Here is a 26,560-nt window from a genome sequence, read left to right as displayed (position 1 = left end):
GCTTGATAAGATGATCCTTTTGTGTAAACATGAACACTTGACATTCCAATGTCACGTTCATATTCATCAAAATTGGCCATTGTTCTACCAATTAAGGTATGTTAAAAACGTTGTCGTTCTAACACTATTCATGAAATTCCAATAACCTTAGAAATAACCCAATTCTAATTAAGACATTATAATTTAATCGTACTATACATCGATGGTCAGTAATATATTAGTGATCAAATATTAGTTTTTGATAAACAATCTGACTCTGTTACTTTAATTTATAAAGTCGGTAAATATAATGAAAAAAATACACTAGTCGATTGGTCTGTGTTATTTCTTGCATCACTTCTTGTTGCGTGCCGAAAACACATTTATAACATAACAAACGGCGCAGGAGTGATATAGCCCCATGCAATAACTTTTCAATCTTTCAATAATCTTTCAATACACTCCGTCAATGCTTACTTTTAAATACACTCCGTCAATGCGTCCCTTTTCATACACTACGTCAATGCTTACCTTTCAATACACTCCGTCAATGCTTCCCTTTCAATACACTCCGTCAATGCTTACCTTCAATACATTCCGTCAATGCGTCCCTTTTCATACAATACGTCAATGCTTCCCTTTCAATACACTTCGTCAATGCTTACCTTTTAATACAATCCGTCAATGCTTCCCTTTCAATACACTCTCTCTATGCATACCTTTTAATACACTACGTCAATGCTTCCCTTTCAATACACTCCGTTAATGCTTACCTTTTGATACACTACGTCAATGCTTACCTTTTAATACACTACGCAAATGCTTCCCTTTTAATACACTCCGTCAAGGCTTCCCTTTCAGTACACTCCGTCAATGCTAACCTTTCAATATACTCCGTCAATGCTTCCTTTTCAATACACTCCGTCAATGCTTACCTTTAAATTCACTTAGTCAATGCCTCATTTTCAATACACCCCGTCAATCATTCCCTTTCAATCTACTCCGTCAATGCTTCCCTTTCAATACACTACGACAATGTTTACCTTTCAATACACTCCGTCAATGCTTTCATTTAAAAACACACCGTCAAAGCTAGCATTGCAATACATTATGTTAATGCTTGTATTTCAATACAATGATTTCAATACACAAAACAAATTCAGTCAAATAGTATTTCAGTATCACAGTTTAAAATAAAAAAAATACTATCAAAAATGAAAAATCTTTGCCTAAACTGATCTTCAAATCTGTTTATTTCTAAACAGATAATTTAATATTCGAAAAAAAAATATTCGAAAATAGCGCTCGTACCATCCGTTGATTATTTAATGCCAAGAAGTGGACAATACATTATTATCAATTTAATATATTATTATTCGAAAACTTAAATAGAATGAGAAAAAGTAATGTTTGTGAAATAATGGCTTCACAAATGGTATAAGAATTAAACGTCATTGTACTAATTTTAAGTGATTTATAGCCTTCAATTACCAAAGCGGTATATATCGAGATAATAAGGAAAATATAAAAATCAATCATAATGTGATTATCACAAATAATAATCAAACTTAAAATGACCTTATTAAAGACCGAAAATGCCTTATCTGAGCAATAAAGCTTCAATTATTTAATCAATTGTTGTAATGTGTATTCGATAAACTTAAGGCGAATTTTCAATCCGTGCGTTGAAATAATGGCAATTTATTTAAAAAAAAAACTCAACTGAACATAAACCAGTACTGAAATATGATAAGAAAACACACGTGTTAGTGAAATACTAGCTTCACTTAAGGTCTAAGGTCTAAACATCATTTTGCTAGTTTTAAGCGATTCACTGTTATCAAATAACATAGCTGTTTGGTTGCCGACAAAAGTTCCGGGTGTGTAGTACTGGCCATTCAGGTTCGCATAATAAAAGCAAGCAGTGTACCACCATGCTCCGCGATATCTAGCAGCACAATTAACACTGCTATAACGGTCATTGTCATGGTCGAATGTGGAAAAGGCAGAACCGTTGTGGTAGGTATGAATCCCTACAGAACTCGCACTCACTGCAACGAAATATTAATATATTGATCAATGATGGTAATGGTAATTGTTTGAATAAAACAGAACACCAGTTTATTTCCACATATAACATCGCACATATATACCTCAATTGTTTGCTTTTATTAACCTTAAGTTTCCATTTGTTACAATATTCCTCTTATATGTTAATGTTCGCTTGCAGGTCTGCTGCTGAATTAGCAATAATTACAATACCGTCTGCATATAAGAGTAGAAGGAACTTTAACAGTCCTGTGTCGACTAAAACGTACTGCAATTGTTTATAAGTATAAGAATAGTTGCATTGCTACTTCTACTTTAAATCAATATCATCATCCTGCGCGATAGTAATCGGCACAATTACTGTTTAAATGGTCATTGCCATGGTCGAATATTGAAGAGGCACAACTGTTCAAGTATATATTAAAGTGCCGAGAATTCGAAAGCACTGCAACTAGACAGTAATAAGAAATTATATTGATTAATTTTACTTTTTAGAATTTGTCTAAATATGAACTATAATTATGTATTATTATTATTAGTGTTCTTCTTTGTTATGTCAATTTTGCCATGTCAGGTATGCCATATTAGTTGGTGTTTTTTTGAATATTTGTTTTATTTTGGATATTCAAGACATATTTATGAACAAAATGAATACTGTCAATAGCATTCGAAAAACGTAAAGTTAGAATTATTCTCGTTGCTATATAGTTTCATTTGTTGCTAGATTTAGATTAGAACTCGGATTGATCTAAATCTCAACTTATAATGACAACAGTAAAACTTTTGTTACTTAAGCTTTTCGGTTCAATACACACCGCAACAATCGTATGCTAGTTTCAACGCTTTTAATAACACTTTACTTAACGATGTCGGACCTCAATCACAAATGAATTCCTTCCATAAATGATAAGATATACTTACCTTTACTTTCTGACCGTATATTTCCTACATGTAGGGTATAATTAGACCCGGCCCCCACACTGAAGTCAGCGTATACGATATAGCCGGTGCTACCATTGCCACGTGTGATGTCAATTCTTAAATCATTTGATGTCCGGGATGTCATCTCATTCATCAGTTTGAGGCCTACGAAACATAATTATAGGCATTAGATTTATTTGTTGCCAAATTGCCTATGTATTATAAACTATTGTCTTACTTAACGTTGTGGGATTGTTCTTATTTTATATAAACTAAGCGGTTTTTTTTCACTGTTTGAAAATCCGGCCCGCTTCAAACGTCAACGCGACGTCATTTCCTAAATTACATTACGTCCACATACGTTTTGTAACTCTTTACCAAAATTAGTCATTTTAATTCCTTTTAGACATATAATCAACATAAATAAAGTTTGCGAGATTGCAGTATATTTCGCGTACACACCAAAAGTAAGTATTTCACAAATGGCTCAGCCAAACGTGTACAAAAGCTTTGGTGCTCAAATGGTGCATTATACTACTATGATCTTACACTGAAACAAACAAGTATCCTATATTTATTCAAGGCGGGAGATAAAAACATTCCAATAACATTTCATGAACAAATCTCCATTAAACCATAATACCGTGCATCGATACATTTTGATCTCGCCACTCGTGAAATAAAGTTTCTGGTGCTCACTCGGTGGAAAATATTACGCTGAAGCAAACACTTATCTTATATTTATTCAAAGCGCGAGGTGAACAGAATTCATTAACATTTCATGAACGTTTCACAATTTAACCATAAGTCCACGTGTATATATATACATTTTGATCACTACGCTGACATACCCAACCAGAATTCTCCCTGCAGAGATCCAAACCCATTCTCGTATGAAGAGAAGTTGCGGTAGAAATCCACTTTTCCGTCCATGCGATATTGAAACACCTACAAAGGTTAAATTTGTTAAACAACGAGGTATTTTGACTGAGTTTTTTACTATGTATTAAACTGCTTTCTTATCTAAATAGTAATATGCACCGTCAACATTGTAAAATATAAAAAAAAAACTCACGGTCCAACCTCCCTGATCGGTGTCCATATCACAGAACACACTCGCATTTTGATTTGTTTTCCATGTTGTGATAAGATAGACGCCAGAGGGCACACTGCCAAGGTTCTGCCTTATTTCCGAACAGTCGACAGAAGCTGAAAAATGAGAAGAAATTGAAATATTTAATACATTTCCAAGAAAACAAACATTAAACAAAACAAGAGTAAATCTTGGATTAAAGCAGCTCGTTACCAAAAGTGGTAAATAAATCACCTGCAACACTTTAAGTTTTATGAATCATTGTCACATTTTAAATGTTCACGAAAGACGAACAAATAAATACATGTAACAATACTGTGAAAAAGCATAACTTTTTACAGCCGAACATTTTTGTCGAAAAAAAGCTATTTGAACTAATGAGTTTGTTATCGTATTACCGACTTTAAATAAAGATTCTTGCATTTTATACATTTAATTTTGAATCGTGTACCCGTAGCACAGCAGGTCATGTCAATTGTAAGATAGCATGTAACACCTAAATCTTTTTTAATAATTATTATAAGTTTTCTGTAAAAAACGGATAAACAGGAAACGTAATAAAACCCAAAACAAAACGATTCAGAATAAATTGTGTTATATTAAATATGATTTTAAACAATATGAACAGTGCATTGGCAGAAAGAAACGTACACCACCTTCAATGCTTTAATTTCACAAGCAACGCCTTCAGATCACCAGCAATGGCCCCATGTCACAACTTACGCAAAATTATAACAACAACGCCCACATATCACAAACAACGCCCCAATATCACTTATAACGCCCCGAAAGCACCATTAAAGTCCCAATATTACCATTGCCGCCCCCTTATCTCCAATTGCGCCCCCATATCAACATGCACGCCCCATACCACTAACAACGCCCCGATATTTCCATTTATGCCCCGATATCACATTCAACGCCCCCACACCACCATCAACGCCCCGATATCACCAATAACGCCCCCATTTCACCAAAAACGTCCTCCCCCATATCAATCACCGCCCTATATAACCAACGACGCACAATCTCAAAATCACACCCTATATATCCTGCATAGCACCCATTTTAAAAGCACACCAATATCACTAGCAACGCCCCCATATTAGCAGCAACGCCCCCATATTAGCAGCAACGCCCCCATATTAGCAGCAACGCCCCCATATCACAAGCACGCCCAATATCAAAAGCAACGTCCTATATGTCCAACAACGCCCCCACAGCACACGCACATCATATTTCATTAGCAAAACCAATATAACTAGCACGCCGTAAATCAATTGCAAAACCCCCATATCACAAAAATGCCGTCATACACAAGCCCAATACCACTAGCCCGCCCAAAATCACAAGAACACCATTTATCGCCAGCAGTGCCTTTATATCATAAACACGCCCAATACCACAACCATGCCCATCGCCGCCAACAGCGTCCACACATTACAAGCATACCAAATACCACAACCACACCAAATACCACAACCATGCCCAATACTACAACCACGCCCATTACCACAAGCACGCCCAATACCACAAGCACGCCAAGTACCACTAGCACACCCAAAACAACAACCACGCCCAAAACTACAACCACGCCAAATACAAAAACCACGCCCAATACCAAAACCACGAACATTTACACAAGCACGCCCAATACGACATGCACGCCAAATTACACAAGCAAGCCAAATTACACAAGAAAGCCAAATTACACAAGCAAGCCAAATTACACAAGCGAGCCCAATACCAAAAGCAAGCCCAATACCACAACCATGCATAATACCACGCCCATTACCAGGAGCACGCCAAATTAAAAAAGCACGCCAAATTACACAAGCAAGTCCTATACCACAAATACGCCCAATACCACAATCACACCCATTACCACAAGCACGCCCAATTACACAAGCACGCCCAATTACACAAGCATGCATAATATCACATGTGTGCCCAATTACACGAGCAAGCTCAATACCACAAGCACGCCCAATACCACATGCACACCCAGTAACACAAGCACGCCCATTACCACAAGCACGCCCATTACCAAAAGCAGGCCAAATTACATTAGCACGCCCAATTACATAAGTACGCCCAATACCACAAGCACGCGAAATACTACAACCACGCCCAATACCATAATCACACCCATTTACACAAGCACGCCCAATACAACATGCACGCCAAATTACACAAGCACACCCAATACCACAAGCACGCCAAATACTACAACCACGCCCAATACCATAATCACACCCAATAACACAAGCACGCCCAATACAACAAGCACGCCAAATTACACAAGCACACCCAATACCACAAGGACGCCCAATACAACAAGCACGCACAATACCACAATCACACCCAATAACACATGCACGCCCAAAACAACAAGCACGCGCAATTACACAAGCACGCCCAATTACACAAGCAAGCCAAATTACAAAAGCACGCCCAATACCACAACAACGCCCAATACCACAACCTCGCCCAATACCACATCAACGCCCAATACCACAATCTTGCCCATTTCAGAAGCACGTACAATACCACAACCACGCCCAAAACCACAACCATGCCCATTTTAACAAGCACGCCCAATTACACAAGAACGCCAAATACCACAACCACGCCCAATATCACAAGCACGCCAAATACCACAACAACGCCCAATTCACAACAAGGCCCATTTCCAGAAGCACACCCAATTCAACAAGCACGCCCAATACCACAAACACGCCCAATACCACAAGCACGCCCTTTAAAACAAGCACGCCCAATTACACAAGAACGTCCAAAACCACAACATGCCCAATATCACAAGCATGCCCAGTAACATAAGCATGCCCATTACCACAAGCACGCACAATTACTTTAGCACGCACAATAACACATGCACGCCCAATACCACAAGCACGCCTAATACTACAACCACGCCCAATACCACAAGCACGCCCAAGTACACAAGCACGCCCAATTACACAAGCAAGCATAATGCCAAATGCATGCCCAATTACACAAGTACGCTCAAAACCAAAAGCACGCCAACACCACAAGCACACCCAGTAACACAAGGACGCCCTGTAACATAAGCACGTCCATTACCACAAGCACGCCAAATTACATTAGCACGCCAAATTACATAAGCACGCCCAATACCACAAGGACGCCCAATACTACAACCACGCCCAATACCACAATCACACCCAATTACACAAGCACGCCCAATACAACAAGCACGCCCAATTACACAAGCACGCCCAATACCACAAGCATTCCCAATACCACAAGCACGCCCAATACAACAAGCACGCCCAATTACACAAGAACGCCAAATACCACAACACGCCCAATACCACTAGCACGCCCATTACCAGAAGCACACCCAATTACACAAGCACGCTCATTGCCACAAGCGCGCCCAATTACACATACACGCCCAATACTACAAGCACACCCTGATTAAAAGCTTTATCACCAGCTTATATACAATTATTATGCACACTTCCAAAACATTGTTTAAGCATTTAGGCACATACATCGTAAGTGTTTATTATTTCCATATATCACAGTGTGGATTTTAACGCAGATTTAAGTAAAATTTGAATACACTTTTGGTTTGAGAAATGTGATTGGTATCTTCAATTTATATATAATGATAAATGTGTGACGCAAAACAAAAAACCGAACTGGAACACATTTTGAAACACGTACTTGTTGAAAACTATCAAAGGACGTATACCAGGGCAAACGAAGGTAGCACAAATGTATAAGATGAATCATGAGTTAGAATACTTAATTTATCGTTTGAATAATATCAAACACAATTATTACCTCGGACTTCTGTTCCCTCTCCGGAACAATTGACTCCGTTGAATAGTGGGGCAGGGTTTTTACACTTTCGTGAACGTAGCCACTTTCCTCTCGGGCACTTGTCGTCACAAACGGTCCATTCCTCCCAATCTGCCCATTGTCCGTCCACTTTAGCACAGAAGAGAAATTATAAGGCTAATATTATATTCGTCATCATATAATACTCAATTAAATAAAACTCGTTCAATAATTATGTTAGTATTCTCGCAAATGACATTTGATATGACCACTCATGACAAATCCTATATGTATTGTTATGGAAAGAATAAATGCAGTAATTGTTTGTACTATAACAGACGATATACGATGTTACACTTATTATCTATATAAGCGCTTTAGGCTTTCTGTTCTTATAAAAGAACGGACGATATATATTGTTCAATTATTATTATATATAAACGTTTGTAGGATTCCTTTTCTTATAAAATAACGGACGATATAAATTGTTCAATTATTTTCTATTTAAACGTTTGTAGGCTTTCGTTTCTTTTAAAGAACGGCGATATGCATTGTTCAATTATTACCTATACAAACGTGTTTAGGCTTTCTTTTCTTATAAAATAACGGACGATATAAATTGTTCAATTATTATCTATACAAACGTTTGTAGGCTTTCGTTTCTTATAAAAGAACGGACGATATAAATTGTTCAATTATTATCTGAATAAACGTTTGGAGGCTTTCTTTTCTTATAAAATAACGGGCGATATACATTGTTCAATTATTATCTATATAAACGGTTGTAGGATTTCTTTTCTTATAAAATAACGGGCGATATACATTGTTCAATTATTATCTATATAAACGTGTGTAGGCTTTCTTTTCTTATAAAATAACGGGCGATATACATTGTTCAATTATTATCTATATAAACGTTTGTAGGCTTCCGTTTCTTTTAAAGAACGGACGATATACATTGTTCAATTATTATCTATATAAACGGTTGTAGGATTTCTTTTCTTATAAAATAACGGACGATATAAATTGTTCAATTATTTTCTATATAAACGTGTGTAGGCTTTCGTTTCTTATAAAATAACGAACGATATAAATTGTTCAATTATTATCTATATAAACGTTTGTAGGCTTTCGTTTCTTATAAAAGAACGGACGATATAAATTGTTCAATTATTTTCTATATAAACGGTTGTAGGCTTTCTTTTCTTATAAAATAAAGGACGATATAAATTGTTCAATTATTTTCTATATAAACGTGTGTAGGCTTTCGTTTCTTATAAAATAACGGACGATATAAATTGTTCAATTATCATCTATATAAACGTGTGTAGGCTTTCTTTTCTTATAAAATAACGGACGATATAAATTGTTCAATTATTTTCTATATAAACGTTTGGAGGCTTTCTTTTCTTATAAAATAACGGACGATATAAATTGTTCAATTATTTTCTATATAAACGTGTGTAGGCTTTCTTTTCTTATAAAATAACGGCCGATATGCATTGTTCAATTATTATCTATACAAACGTGTGTAGGCTTTCTTTTCTTATAAAATAACGGACGATATAAATTGTTCAATTATTTTCTATACAAACGTGTTTAGGCTTTCGTTTCTTATAAAATAACGGACGATATAAATTGTTCAATTATTATCTATACAAACGTGTGTAGGCTTTCTTTTCTTATAAAATAACGGACGATATAAATTGTTCAATTATTTTCTATACAAACGTGTGTAGGCTTTCTTTTCTTATAAAATAACGGACGATATAAATTGTTCAATTATTATCTATATAAACGTGTGTAGGCTTTCTTTTCTTATAAAATAACGGACGATATACATTGTTCAATTATTATCTATATAAAAGTCTGTAGGCTTTCTTTTCTTATAAAATAACGGACGATATAAATTGTTCAATTATTATCTATATAAACGTGTGTATGCTTTCTTTTCTTATAAAATAACGGACGATATAAATTGTTCAATTATTATCTATATAAACGTGTGTAGGCTTTCGTTTCTTATAAAAGAACGGACGATATACATTGTTCAGTTATTATCTATATAAACGTTTGTAGGCTTTCGTTTCTTATAAAAGAACGGACGATATAAATTGTTCAATTATTACCTATATAAACGTGTGTAGGTTTTCTTTTCTTATAAAATAACGGACGATATAAATTGTTCAATTATTATCTATACGAACGTTTGTAGGCTTTCTTTTCTTATTAAATAAAGGACGATATAAATTGTTCAGTTATTATCTATATAAACGTTTGGAGGCTTTCGTTTTTTTTAAAGAACGGCGATATACATTGTTCAATTATTATCTATATAAACGTTTGGAGGCTTTCGTTTCTTTTAAAGAACGGCGATATGCATTGTTCAATTATTATCTATATAAACGTTTGTAGGCTTTCGTTTCTTATAAAAGAACGGACGATATAAATTGTTCAATTATTACCTATATAAACGTGTGTAGGTTTTCTTTTCTTATAAAATAACGGACGATATACATTGTTCAATTATTATCTATACAAACGTGTGTAGGCTTTCTTTTCTTATTAAATAAAGGACGATATAAAGTGTTCAGTTATTATCTATATAAACGTTTGGAGGCTTTCGTTTTTTTTAAAGAACGGCGATATACATTGTTCAATTATTATCTATATAAACGTTTGGAGGCTTTCGTTTCTTTTAAAGAACGGCGATATGCATTGTTCAATTATTATCTATATAAACGTTTGGAGGCTTTCGTTTCTTTTAAAGAACGGCGATATACATTATTCAACTATTATTTTTATAAACGTTTGGAGGCTTTCGTTTCTTTTAAAGAACGGCGATATACATTGTTCAACTATTATTTTTATAAACGTTTGGAAGCTTTCGTTTCTTTTAAAGAACGGCGATATACATTGTTCAATTATTATCGATATAAACGTTTGGAGGCTTTCGTTTCTTTTAAAGAACGGCGATATACATTGTTCAACTATTATCTATATAAACGTTTGGAGGCTTTCGTTTCTTTTAAAGAACGGCGATATGCATTGTTCAATTATTATCTATATAAACGTTTGGAGGCTTTCGTTTCTTTTAAAGAACGGCGATATACATTGTTCAACTATTATCTATATAAACGTTTGGAGGCTTTCGTTTCTTTTAAAGAACGGCGATATGCATTGTTCAATTATTATCTATACAAACGTATGTAGGTTTTCTTTTCTTATAAAATAACGGACGATATAAATTGTTAAATTATTATCGATATAAACGTTTGGAGGCTTTCGTTTCTTTTAAAGAACGGCGATATACATTGTTCAACTATTATCTATATAAACGTTTGGAGGCTTTCGTTTCTTTTAAAGAACGGCGATATGCATTGTTCAATTATTATCTATATAAACGTTTGGAGGCTTTCGTTTCTTTTAAAGAACGGCGATATACATTGTTCAACTATTATCTATATAAACGTTTGGAGGCTTTCCTTTCTTTTAAAGAACGGCGTTATGCATTGTTCAATTATTATCTATACAAACGTATGTAGGTTTTCTTTTCTTATAAAATAACGGACCATATACATTGTTCAATTATTATCTATACAAACGTGTGTTGGCTTTCTTATCTTATTAAATAAAGGACGATATAAATTGTTCAGTTATTATCTATATAAACGGTTGTAGGATTTCTTTTCTTATAAAAGAACGGACGATATACATTGTTCAATTATTATCTAAATAAACGTTTGGAGGCTTTCTTTTCTTATAAAAGAACGGGCGATATACATTTTTCAATTATTATCTAAATAAACATTTGGAGGCTTTCTTTTCTTATAAAAGAACGGACGATATACATTGTTCAATTATTATCTATATAAATGGTTGTAGGATTTCTTTTCTTATAAAAGAACGGGCGATATACATTGTTCAATTACTATCTGAATAAACGTTTGTAGGCTTTCTTTTCTTATAAAATAACGGCGATATGCATTGTTCAATTATTATCTATACAAACGTTTGTAGGCTTTCTTTTCTTATAAAATAACGGCGATATGCATTGTTCAATTATTATCTATATAAACGTGTGTAGGCTTTCTTTTCTTTTAAAGAACGGCTATATGCATTGTTCAATTATTATCTATACAAACGTTTGGAGGCTTTCTTTTCTTTTTAAGAACGGACGATATACATTGTTCAGTTATAATACATATAAACGTTTGGAGGCTTTCGTTTCTTTTAAAGAACGGACGATATACATTGTTCAATTATTATCTCTATAAACGTTTGGAGGCTTTCGTTTGTTTTAAAGAACGGCGATATGCATTGTTCAATTATTATCTATATAAACGTTTGTAGGCTTTCGTTTCTTTTAAAGAACGGCGATATACATTGTTCAATTATTATCTATATAAACGTTTGTAGGCTTTCGTTTCTTTTAAAGAACGGACGATATACATTGTTCAATTATTATCTCTATAAACGTTTGTAGACTTTATTTTCTTATATAAGAACGGACGATATACATTGTTCAATTATTATCTAAATAAGGGTTTGGAGGCTTTCTTTTCTTATAAAAGAACGGGCGATATACATTTTTCAATTATTATCTAAATAAACATTTGGAGGCTTTCTTTTCTTATAAAAGAACAGACGATATACATTGTTCAATTATTATCTATATAAACGGTTGTAGGATTTCTTTTCTTATAAAAGAACGGGCGATATACATTGTTCAATTACTATCTAAATAAACGTTTGGAGGCTTTCTTTTCTTATAAAAGAACGGACGATATACATTGTTTAATTATTATCTATACAAACGTTTGTAGGCTTTCTTTTCTTATAAAATAACGGCGATATGCATTGTTCAATTATTATCTATATAAACGTTTGTAGGCTTTCTTTTCTTTTAAAGAACGGCTATAAGCATTGTTCAATTATTATCTATACAAACGTTTGGAGGCTTTCGTTTCTTTTAAAGAACGGACGATATACATTGTTCAATTATTATCTCTATAAACGTTTGGAGGCTTTCGTTTGTTTTAAAGAACGGCGATATGCATTGTTCAACTATTATCTATACAAACGTTTGTAGGCTTTCGTTTCTTTTAAAGAACGGCGATATGCATTGTTCAATTATTATCTATATAAACGTTTGTAGGCTTTCGTTTCTTTGAAAGAACGGCGATATACATTGTTCAATTATTATCTATATAAACGTTTGGAGGCTTTCGTTTCTTTTAAAGAACGGCGATATGCATTGTTCAATTATTATCTATATAAACGTTTGGAGGCTTTCGTTTCTTTTAAAGAACGGCGATATGCATTGTTCAATTATTATCTATATAAACGTTTGGAGGCTTTCGTTTCTTTTAAAGAACGGCGATATACATTGTTCAACTATTATCTATATAAACGTTTGGAGGCTTTCGTTTCTTTTAAAGAACGGCGATATACATTGTTCAATTATTATCTATATAAACGTTTGGAGGCTTTCGTTTCTTTTAAAGAACGGCGATATACATTGTTCAATTATTATCTATATAAACGTTTGGAGGCTTTCGTTTCTTTTAAAGAACGGCGATATGCATTGTTCAATTATTATCTATATAAACGTTTGGAGGCTTTCGTTTCTTTTAAAGAACGGCGATATACATTGTTCAACTATTATCTATATAAACGTTTGGAGGCTTTCGTTTCTTTTAAAGAACGGCGATATGCATTGTTCAATTAGTATCTATATAAACGTTTGGAGGCTTTCGTTTCTTTTAAAGAACGGCGATATGCATTGTTCAATTATTATCTATATAAACGTTTGGAGGCTTTCGTTTCTTTTAAAGAACGGCGATATACATTGTTCAACTATTATCTATATAAACGTTTGGAGGCTTTCGTTTCTTTTAAAGAACGGACGATATAAATTGTTCAATTATTATCTATACAAACGTGTGTTGGCTTTCTTATCTTATTAAATAAAGGACGATATTAATTGTTCAGTTATTATCTATATAAACGGTTGTAGGATTTCTTTTCTTATAAAAGAACGGACGATATACATTGTTCAATTATTATCTAAATAAACGTTTGGAGGCTTTCTTTTCTTATAAAAGAACGGGGGATATACATTTTTCAATTATTATCTAAATAAACATTTGGAGGCTTTCTTTTTTTATAAAAGAACGGACGATATACATTGTTCAATTATTATCTATATAAACGGTTGTAGGATTTCTTTTCTTATAAAAGAACGGGCGATATACATTGTTCAATTATTATCTAAATAAACGTTTGGAGGCTTTCTTTTCTTATAAAAGAACGGACGATATACATTGTTCAATTATTATCTATACAAACGTTTGTAGGCTTTCTTTTCTTATAAAATAACGGCGATATGCATTGTTCAATTATTATCTATATAAACGTTTGTAGGCTTTCTTTTCTTTTAAAGAACGGCTATATGCATTGTTCAATTATTATCTATATAAACGTTTGGAGGCTTTCTTTTCTTTTAAAGAACGGAAGATATACATTGTTCAGTTATAATACATATAAACGTTTGGAGGCTTTCGTTTCTTTTAAAGAACGGACGATATACATTGTTCAATTATTATCTCTATAAACGTTTGGAGGCTTCCGTTTGTTTTAAAGAACGGCGATAGGCATTGTTCAATTATTATCTATATAAACGTTTGGAGGCTTTCTTTTCTTTTAAAGAACGGACGATATACATTGTTCAATTATAATATATATATATATATATATATATATATATATATATATATATATATATATATATATATATATATATATATATATATATATATATATATATATATATATATATATATATATATATATATATATATATATAAACGTTTGTAGGCTTTGGTTTCTTTTAAAGAACGGACGATATACATTGTTCAATTAATTATCTATATAAACGTTTTGAGGCTTTCGTTTCTTTTAAAGAACGGACGATATGCATTGTTCAATTATTATATATATAAACGTTTGTAGACTTTATTTTCTTATATAAGAACGGACGATATACATTGTTCAATTATTATCTAAATAAACGTTTGGAGGCTTCCGTTTCTTTTAAAGAACGGCGATATACATTGTTCAATTACTATCTATATTAACGTTTTGAGGCTTTTTTTTCTTTTAAAGATCGGACGATATACATTGTTTTATCATTATCTAAATTAACGTTTGAAGGTATTCATTTTTTAACAATACACAAGTAGTTACTGATGTTCAACTATGCTTGGGTCAAGGTCAATCTTGAGTAAAAAAAGTCAAGCCAATGATTGGTTGCATTCGTGTCTTATGCTTTATGAACATTCTGTCTGACTTGTCGCATTGTTTTTGATTTTATGTTATATGTCTTTGGCGTTTATCCAGTGCCATTAAACCGGGTTTATGTTTAAACCTTTTGCTACTGAGCTTGTTTCTGTAGTTTTTCGCATAAATTCCGATTATGAAGGCAGGACTAAACTTGCGTTTTTGTTTAGAAACTAATCAAACCGAATAAACTGCGACTTTTTCCAATCTTTGATGTTATGTATATTAGATCTTTTCCCATTATGTGCCATGACACTTGAAAACAGAAGAATGATTTAGATTTTATTTAAAAGAAAAATTCATGATGACTTGAGGCAGCATTTTCTGCTAATGTGGAATAGCAGAAATACCGTTTTGTTTTTGTTGTGTTCTTTTACTTTGTTTGTGTCGTTGTTGTAAAAGTAGTTTTAGATAATCACCAAATATCGGCATATGCGAACACCCGTTACCTGGTATGTGGGTATTTGGTGTTACTGAATAGTTGACATAACGATTAATATATATCTGAGATAACAATGTAAATGTTTACCTGAAAGTGTTTTTTCGATTGAGGATACTCGGCTCTCTATACTGTTGACATCCGCCCTGATCGAATCACTGAACGACTTGTAGTTTTGCAAACTTCCTTCAGTTGAGTTCATTCTTGAATAAAGGGATACAATTCTGTTTTGTTGATCTGTGATTCTCACGTTTACTTCACTTTCCACTGTTTCTAAATTCTCGTTGAGGTTCTTCTTAAGATTAAATGATGTATTATTCATGTCAACCTTGAATGCATCTATTGCTTTGTCAAGTGATTCTTGTGCGTCACTAAAACTACCATTTATCTGTTCCCGCACATCACTGATGAAATCTCCTAAATCATCTGACTGTCTTTCAAACATATTTTCCTGTGCTTTGGTCTGATTTGACAAACGTTCTTTAAAACTGGTTTGTGCATTTTGAAACTCGTCATACATTTCCTTTCTTTGGTTTTTTATTTCAGTTTTCAAACTCATTAAAGCCACCTTTTCTCGCTTCATGGCTGTACTAATTGCAGCGTATTGGGATTTCACCATTTTTGTCACAGTGTTAGAAATGGTTGACTCTATACTCTTCGTAATGCCACCTAGTTCGGGTTTGTAGTCATTCGGTTTATCTGAATTACGTTTCAAACCTTCTGCTAACTGCGTCTGTAAGTCTGTCAGCGTGTTCTTAAGTTGTATTTCCATATTGTCCATTCTTTTATCAAGCGAATTTACGTCGTTTACGGACTTCATGAATTCGGTCTCTAAATTATCAAACTTTTTATCAAGCGTTAACACTTTGGACAATGTTTGCATCAACAGTTCATTGGCATTTGCACCCTTGTAAAATACCACTGCGTAAACAGTTAGCAGCACAAATAACATATTTGCCTTGCACAGAACCATGGTGAACCGTTCTGGTAAGATGTGAACTGAAATCACAAAACAGGCAAACTGAAATATGGACATATTTAATAATTAGCCGCGACAAGCTAAAACTGGCCTTAGGTATAATTCTATTTGTTTGGAAAACCGAATTGTGGCCTTAAATACGGTAACGTACAATGTAACATTTGGTCACGTTTAGGTTATAGTAGTTTAACCTAGCATAGTTTATGAAAAACATATTTTGCGTGCCCTATGCCATAAACTGATGATTTAAAACTTACACTCAACTCAACTAAAGCCTGGTAAATGTTTATGTCGACTTTCCATGCAATAACGAGGACGAATAAAAGACAAAAAACATGGAAACGGTAATCAAGCAAAGAAATACAACAAGTCTCCTTTCTGTTTTTGCGGTTCTATATTTATATATAATGAGAAGTTAAGAAGCATGCTTGAAGCAATCTTGATTATGCGTGCCAACCTTATTGCTCTCATTATGTTTCGTAAGTGTTCAGCTGTGGAACACTTGAATCACTTGTTGGTTGGTTAGCTGCTGTTTCCTGATATACTCATACGTATACTTGAAATATGAAATGACTTGTCTAACATCTATGAAACAGGTATATCCCTAGATCACAGTATGATGCTGAAGCGATTTGCAAACCGTGGTAGTGCTTCATGCGAAATAGGTTTTTACATTTTAGCGAGTTGGTATTCTCCTCCAGGAACATAAGAGTTTGTTTTATCGTCTGTTGTGTTAAGACATTGTCGTATTTTCTGGTTTGCTGTTATGATCATGTTTGTAGTAATACTTGTTTTGTTTGCAAGCACCAGATGCCAATTTGTTTATTGTTTTATAGTGTGTTTATTTGCAAAAGCTTGAAACTATCGTGCTTTTTGTTTTATAGTGAAAGCGTCGTGTTTATGGTGGCATGTTCTAAAACCTGGCCTGGCCATGGCCAATCCAAGCCAGATTTTATACATAATAAGAGTACAAGCTCTGAATATTCTCGAGCACATTGATATATCTTTGTTTAGAAATCAAACTGCATGATTTATTAATATATATAAATTTTTATAGTTTTATTTAGATAAAAATATAGTTACATTAAATGCATAAGTAATTAATTTACTTACTTAAGATCAGGTTTGTTAATTAAACTATGCATACAGTTTTGAACAATTTCAACTCATGAAGTGTAAGATGGAATTTCTACATTTGAAATAAAAACAAAACATAAAAATCATCACAAATAAAATAATTATGGATGTAAAAAGAAAATATCTATGTATTCAAAACTTGAATCTGAACACATTGATTTTAAGATTCGATTTGTAAACCCACTTCTTTGCACTTGAATAAAAACATATCCGATAAGTGTTTACAATGTTCCAATGCATTCAATTAAACTTATTTGTATATAAATAAAACTCGTTACATTAAACCTGCAGTTTTATTTTCAAATAAAGGGATATCATTGTGTTCAAGAATATTGGCAGGCCAGGCCAATATTTAGAACATGCCGTTTATTGGTAACGTTTTAATTTGTTTGCCACGATCTTAAACATCGGATTTATTGTTTCAAAGTGTGTTTTATTGGCAGACATCTTTCAACACAGTGTTTATGTTTTATAGTGTGTTTGTTTGCAGTAACAGTTCGTCATCCTGTTAGTTGCTTAAGTGTTGATTAGTTGGCATCGTAAACGATCTTGTTCATTGTCAGAAAAACCTTGGATAAGTTCACTTGTTTTTAAACCCGTAGATTGAATCTTTCATCATGGTCTTGATTAAAACTTGTCAATTTAAACTTCAATATAGCTTTTAAATTCATGAAATCTATTTGGCGTCTTAAACATATGCAAGAATAATTAATCACAACCCGGCAAAGCAGTATTATACATATGATCTACGATTAAACCTTAACTGGAATAGCTACATGTAATTATAATGTGAGATATATCTCTCAGGGATGGTGATTTAAATCTGATATAGTTCTTTCAGGTGCATTTATTTCGTAGAAAATAAAATTTAAACAATTTTAGAGAGGGCGCCTACCGCGTATATCCCCGTCCAAATCCGCAAATGCATATCCAATTAAATATTCCGGTCCGAAATTGCATCCGATTGTAATAAACGGTCAAAGATTGTGCAAGAAATCAGTTCCAGAATTACAACGCTAAGTAAATAATTTAAAACTAATTCGCAATCGGATTTATTGAATTGTTAAGATTTACTATAGGAAGAGTGGTATAAAATCTAATAAAAATCTAATAGATAAAGACTTTAATACTTACATTTACAAAGAAACAATTCCTTTTCCAAACTATAAGATTTCACTTAACAAATCTTATTCTAACACTCAGTAAAATATATTAACTTAGTAATCAGGGGAAATATGTTTGAAGAGTGTTCAGCGGTTCAGCTATATATTTTCTGTATATCTGAAGGCTGTGCAAACATTAAACTCGGTCAAATTAACAAGCTGCAACGAATGAATTACACCTAGTGAAAGGAACCAGTCTAAAAGCGTTGAGTTGGAATGAATTACTTACACAGATATTGAAATCGTCTGATTTATGGGCTGATGCACATGAAGAAAACGTTTAAACATGATTACTACGGCGTATATATATACGTTATTGTTCTGATTATTATTTCTCAAAGATCAAATTGATAATTGATCTGTATAAATACTAGAATATATGTTTTTCAAACGCTATGCTCAATGGATATTTTTCTTTGGCAAGTTTTATTCTTCTGACGATGTGCAGAAAAGTGTACTTAAACCGTGTTGCTGTTTGCGTGAGAACTGGTTTTAAGACGCATGAAAGACGCGTGCTTATTTTGTGTCGACATTGCCTCCAAAATAGTTCTTTTTCTATGATGCATAATGTTGTATGTTTTATTTTGTTGATTTGTAGTTGGCTTTCAGGATTTCAAGGCTACAAACAATAAACACGTTCTGACAATTTTTGAGTAGGTGTAGTTTGTCTGGAATTTTCTCTCTAGAGAATAAAGTACGTAAATTTGAAATGTGTTTATCTGCGTGAACATATAGATGACGATGCTTGTGACAAGAACCAGGTGTTTGTTGTACTTTGGTAATAGTAGTTGTCTTATTAATGTAACAATAGAACAAACAAGGTTCATGTCCAATACTGAAATATGTTCAGCAGAATTAGGTCTAATAGCAAACATGACGTCAGCGGGATATACAAAGTCATAGTGTCACGCAACTAGAAATAAAATAGCGGCACCTGTGATGTTATGTGTTGTTAAGGTCATTTATTTAATGTATTTTGTACGAATTACTGACTATAACTTTTTCATTACCCGTTTCTTGTTGTCGCGGTTTTAACAAAAGAGCCTTTTTCGGGTTCTCGTAGTTTTAATATTAGAAAAATTTACAGTGCCGCAGATTTCCTATAAGGTATTTTTCTGGTTGTTGCAGTTTTAATATCATACCTTTTTCTGGTTACCGCGTGTTCGAAGTATGTTGAATAGTGTGCTATTTGTTATATGGTATATGCGTATAGGAATGAAATGATCCATACGCACATCTCAAAAAATGAAATAAAGTGTTAATTAAAACTGTACCGGCATGATTACACGTAACTGTTTGCTTTCTTCCAGCTATCATTAAAGATGTATTTTATAACAAAATTTGGTTATTATGTCACTTGTTTTTTTTATATATAATCTTGATGATTAAATAGTCATATGCAATATGTTGAGTTATACATTTCACTTGTTCATGTATTGCAGTACTGGAGACATACGTGTATGTTTTCCGGCGTCATTGTCGTCTGGCAGGAAGACAATTGATACATATTTATAAAACTAGTTTAATGAGTTAGCAATCAGCTATGCAATAAGTTTAACCGTGTCGGGTTCGAACCTTCAATCTCCTGCCTCTTGGGCGGAAGTCCAGACCAATAGGAGATACGTTATTTTAACTTATAATCACAAATGTATACCTGGAATGACATGCATAACATAAAATACCCTGTCATGAGATATAGAGAAATATATAACTTATTTCTGTGTAAGCCAACCCATCAATTCCGTTGTCTTTTTTTATTACTTTTAATTCATTAAAAGTCAATAAAGATAATCGCAAGCTTATGCACATCACACCATATAAAAAAAAATTCATTTCTTAATCAATACCACTTGTTGAAATTGGCCTCTTTCTGAAAACATCGCTACTGCTAAATTCCATGGATGTTTCTGGTAATAGATATTTGAATGAAAACAATAAAGTCAACACTTGATAATAATATATTTGAAACTGTATATGTATTAAACAGTGCAATTCACCCATTCTTTTTTACCATTAGCTTTGGCGTCGCAGTTGGTCGAATACATGAGGAACTATTCTGGAATCGTTTTTTGGGGTGATGTTCATGAAGAAAACGCTTGAACATGATAACTATGGCGTAAATAATTACGTTATTGTTCTGATTATCATTTCTAAAAAACCAAATCGATAATTGCTCTGTTTTATGTTTGTGGAGACCAACCCATCAACTACGTTGTCTTTTTTTATTACTTTTAATTCATTAAAATTCCATAAAGATAATCGCAAGTTTATGCCATATAAAACAAACATTTCTTAATCAATACCACTTGTTGAAATTGGCCTCTTTCTGAAAACATCGCTACTGCTAAATTCCATAGATGTTTCTTGTAATAGATATTTGAATAAATACATTAAAGTGAACCCTTGATAATATTATATTTGAAACTGTAAATTTATTAAACATTGCAATTCACCAATTCTTTTTTACCATTAGCTTTGGCGTTTCAGTTGTTCGAATACATCAGGCCATTACGTGAATGCTTTTAAAAATCAGCGAAGATAATAACATATAAAACAATAGAAACCGCATGGAGAAGCCAACCAGTATTATAAACTATAAGCAATAACAATAAATTTGGTTAAAGCAAAGGAAAAGCTCAAATTATGCGTCCGTTACTTGATTAAATGTACAATTGTATGAAATGGATTACCGGTCTTTTAAGCAATCGAATTCGATCGTGTGTAACTGTAAAAATATGTTTTACAATATATTACATCGGGCTAACGTTTCGAAAGTCACATTACGAACTCATTCATAATATCGCCAGCCAACGCGATTTCCTTCGATGATTGTACACATAATTCGTCTTTTAACCTTTTAAAGCGCATTGTTTTTTGTTAACGTTTATTATCGAATTAACACCGTACTCAGAGTATTTTCAGGCTTGGATTTGAAAAGTAAAGGAGCAATAAAGCATTTCTGATATTGATTTACGTAGATTTCGCTTCCAATGTCATTTCTAAAACATCTGAGCGATATTAGATTGACAAAGACTTTCCACACAAAGTATAACCTGGCGATGAACACACCTATCAAAACTCGTTTGTTGATGCATTTCCATCAGTTATATGATGCCGTTGAGTTGAAACGATGAACTTATTTTGTTTCTTTTCATCACATTATGTATCATCATTTACACCGATATATAAAGTTTGAAGTAAAACGCCGATTCATAAGGTTTGTTATCCTTGGTATAGCCATGCCAAATTAAAACATCTTTATGGGAAGAGCAAAGACTTTCATTTCTGAAAGAGCATTATGTTTAAGAGCATAACATGAAAGTTGTTTGTAGCTTTGATCTTTAATGACGTTTTCAATATGGCTTCCTGTTGCGCATACATACACTGTTTAACCCCATTGAAATGATTTACAGAACGTTTGTTAGATCAATTAAAACTAGTCAAAGCACTTTGAGTAATGTCGCACAATCACTGAACATCAAAGTAAATTTGATTATCACTCGTTCATCAAGTTGCGATTACGATTGTGTATTATATAATAATTTGTAGTTTGAGTGTATTATTTAATAATCTCTCTCTCTGTATATATATATATCTCTATATATATATATATATATACTTCTTTTCATAATAAAAGCAACCGCACAGTCATTGTATTTTATTCTACGGACTGTCATTATGATATAAATTTAGAAAGTAATTTGGTTAGTGGAGTCTCCAAATATTAATCAGAAAATAGTATTAGATGTATTATTTTCTATTTAATTTAACTCATAGGTGGGTACTTTTAGGTGGGTATATTTGGGAGACTTAACGTTTCGTCTTCGGCCATAAGTGTGAATTAAAATAATCAGCAGCTTATGAGTTAGGTAAAATCAAATGTGTAGTTCCTTTGAGAAACTGCAGCATAAAAAATCATATTTGATATAATTGGCATATGTTGGTGTTTGCAATAACTTTGTTTGTGCCGACGTGATGCCGTTCGTCATAATAATTGTAACCTTAGGTGAAATGGTTAAATTAAATCGGCAGATCAGTTCTTGTATGAACTCAAGAAAGCGAAACAGTAGAAGATTAACGATATGTATTGTATGACCAAAATGATATAGGTACTTCAATTCTCTATAATATCGTTCGTGCACAGCATTACGCTACTATATTTTACTGACAGCCAATTCCTGATATTATGATATTTTGCCGTACGAGGGTTGATAAGATGATCACTTCCTTGCAAAATGCTCGTTCAAGGCAGTTTGCCATCAATGCTCACACAAGTTAACACACTGTCAAAGTAACTGATTCCACATCAAATCCCACTTTTTTCTTGTGGTGCTCCAATTCACGGAGATATGTCCTTGTGCACATCCATTAAAATCCATGCTGTGATAGACCAGCTACAAAGCCGATTCGCACTATTGAAAAACGACTGTGACGCTGACTTATGTTCTTTTGAAACTTTAACCGCCAAATTAAATGTACAACCTCGCGTGATTACTAATGACGTCACGCAGTGATGACATTGCTTTTTTTGTTTATTTGCTTGATTTAAATATGTATTTTTGTTGTTTTAAAGTAAATTCTTTGAAAATCGGTTGATAATTGAGACCTGATTTATGTTTTTTTATTGTAAATAAAAATATTTTATGTCGGGCTATTTTCATTTTTGCTGATGAAGCATCCTAATAACACATAATGTAAATACTTCGCACTACGAAAAGTGTATTGAAAAAACTTTGACCTAGATCTCGACCGTAAATTTGTTATGGTATAAATATAATCTTAAATTCGTGTTTATTTTGTATCAAAGTTATTAAACTCGTCAATCAAAAACGATAAAAACTCGGCAGAGCCTCATTTTTATCGCTTTAAATGAACTCGTTTAATAAATTTGATACAAATTAAACACTCATTTGAGATCCCCTATTTATAATATGCTCTCAAGTTTCATTTTCATATCCAGCAGTAAAGAAACTGCCGTTTTCTGATCCTGTATCATGGAAGTGTGACTGTTGCTTATGCATGTAGCAGAGCACCTTTCAAATCCCACGGAATAGCGCTCTGTCTACAAAACACGCTCAAGCAGTACGCATGATTGCCTGATCACGGGACCACTTGACAAAGACCACCAATATGACATTTTATCTAACCAGAGAGATTTTCCTTCGTCATTAATTGACAGAAAAGACACCTTAACATGTAATAAAGTGTTTGAAGATTTATCTCGCAGCTTAAATTGACTCTTGATCCAATTTGAACCTATGCTAAACTGAGGTTAAGCACCTAAGATATGTTTTTGCATCAGTTAAACACGCAATGTTTGAATACTGTAAATAGTGACTGCTATTGAAATAAGAAATACGAAAAGACCATTGAAATGAGCCGAATTGATGTAAAAACCGTGACCAACATTCAAAGAGGGTATATTGAAGGACCAATTAGATTTGTCAGTCGGATGGAAGGTACGTTGGCTTGCTGCTAATTCGCTGCCAACTATCTCCACAATTTGAACCTTGAATACATGGTTATCATAACATGTGATGGTGCTTTAAATATTTTCATTAGTAGCGGCCAATTATCTTAAGGGCCATAACCATATTTTAAGTCTAAATGTTCACTCCAGTTGTCTTTGAAATGACACTCCTCTTATTAACGCTCAGTTGCAATATTATCGACAGTCATTCAATGTATGGAATATGAATATTCTTCTTAAGAAACTTGTGGGTATTATTCACAATTCAATAAATGTGCAATGTTTGTTACAAAATATTTATGTCTGTATTCCAGCTTAGAATGTTGTGACTTTATCATGCACTGCTTTGATATCATGATTATAGCTCATTTATCTTGCACACGCCGTGAATTGTCTCAAGTGTTTCCATGTAACTGCTTTGTGCATTATTGCATCAATGAAAAAAGTTGAAATCAAGTGTAAGAAGGTTTTCAAACAATCATATGAGCCTCCTTGTATTGTGCATTCAGCGCAGATACAGGCTGGATTTTAGTATTAATGCACTGTTAAAGCATCAATATATATATACAGTATGATTCAGGTAATTGGTATCAACAAACAATTTGCCTTCGTTTAAACAGTATTTATTTCATGAAAATTCATTGCAACAGGTATTCTACATGTATCATCGTAAGGATAGAGGGTATAGCAGTCTTGATGATACAAGGATAAATATTGTGGTCTATTCCTCAAATTTGAGCTTTAATCTTAGTTTCAAAAGTCTAACGTACTTTTCGATACATATGGCAATGTTCCGATGGTAAGTTTCAGTGGAACTAGCGATATAACTCAAAAATAAATAAATGTTATGCGCTTCTTATGTTAAGTTTCAGTGGAACAAATGTTATAACTCAATTTATTGCAAATTTATCCTGCTTCATCATGTTTAATAATGCAAACTTTGTCTCGGCATTAACTAAATAAATGCTTGAAGCAATTGGTTGAACTTTTGTCCATATATTAATATGAAGTTGGACACCCAGCTATAATTATAACTCTAGGGCTTTCTATAATGTAAACATTGCCCTTGCAGCACGAACTCAAAATATACTTCATGAATGAAAAAATATTTAACCCAATTCTTGAAATGTACCTCTCTTCGACTTAGCACCCGTTTTAGCGGACACCAGTTTTCGAAGACGGTTCTTTAAAAACTACATTTCTCGACATTCTACATTTTGTTTTTAAATTAAAAAAATTCTGAGATGCCTAGTGTTCAATCCTAAAAGTCACTATACAATAAATTATGTTCGCCATCTGTAAATTTAGCGCGCCAGATCGTAAACGTTATGAGACGGTCATGGCATATTTTTTTGGGTGTTTAATCCAAGACACACACAAATACTTCTTAAACTTTTACGCCGAACAGGACAGAAATTACATTTATTTCAACACATAACATTATTTATACATCAATGAATGACATAAATCATGCTCATCTACGTTAATTATCATAAGCAAAGTGGCTGTCCTTGAAATTCATTTGCAACAGATAATAATGAATGTTCATACATGAGCAGAAAAAATAAAACGATATTGAGAGTAACTAGTTTTCCGTCAACACATACAATTACTGTGATCATGACAAATTTGTTTTTTATTACAATTAAGTACAGTTATATGTTTTATGACTAAAACATAACCATAATCACATTATTAACAATTCGCTTCTTAATTTCCGTAAAGAAAACCTCTGTCGATGCTTACTATTCAATAAACTCGCTGAATGCTTTTCTTTCAAAACAAACAATTAATATCTCCCTTTCAAAACGCATCAAAAACGCTTCCCTATGAAAACACACAGACAGTGCTTCCTTTTCAATACACTCCGTCAATGCTTTCTTTTAATACACTTCGCCAATGCTTACCATTCAATACACTCCGTCAATCACTACCTTCCTGAATGCTTCCCTTTAAATACAATCCGTAAATGCACCAGTTTTCAATACACTTCAATAAATTAAATGCTTCCCTTTACATATACTCCGTCAATCCTTCCCTTTCAAAACACTCCGTCAATTAATTTTTTTCAAAACACTCCGTCAATGAGTCCCTTTCAATACACTCCGTCGATGCTTCGCTTTAATACACTCCGTTAACCTTTCAATACACTCCGTCA

At 33.2% G+C, this 26,560-nt stretch overlaps 1 protein-coding gene across 1 annotated transcript in view; it reads right to left on the bottom strand.

Annotated features, from left to right (window-relative positions):
• Positions 1–1,065: 1,065 nt before the first annotated feature.
• Positions 1,066–26,560, bottom strand: part of LOC128221523 (ficolin-2-like) — a 107,708-nt gene continuing 82,213 nt past the window's right edge. The window contains exon 5 of the mRNA XM_052930128.1: positions 1,066–2,030. Within this exon, the coding sequence (XP_052786088.1) occupies positions 1,774–2,030 (257 nt within the window). The 3' untranslated portion in view covers positions 1,066–1,773. The remainder of the gene's footprint in view (positions 2,031–26,560) is intronic.

Source organism: Mya arenaria, chromosome 16, assembly GCF_026914265.1.
Source record: "Mya arenaria isolate MELC-2E11 chromosome 16, ASM2691426v1".
Classification (NCBI taxonomy): Eukaryota; Metazoa; Mollusca; class Bivalvia; order Myida; family Myidae; genus Mya; species Mya arenaria.
This window is presented reverse-complemented; position numbering and strand designations above follow the sequence as displayed.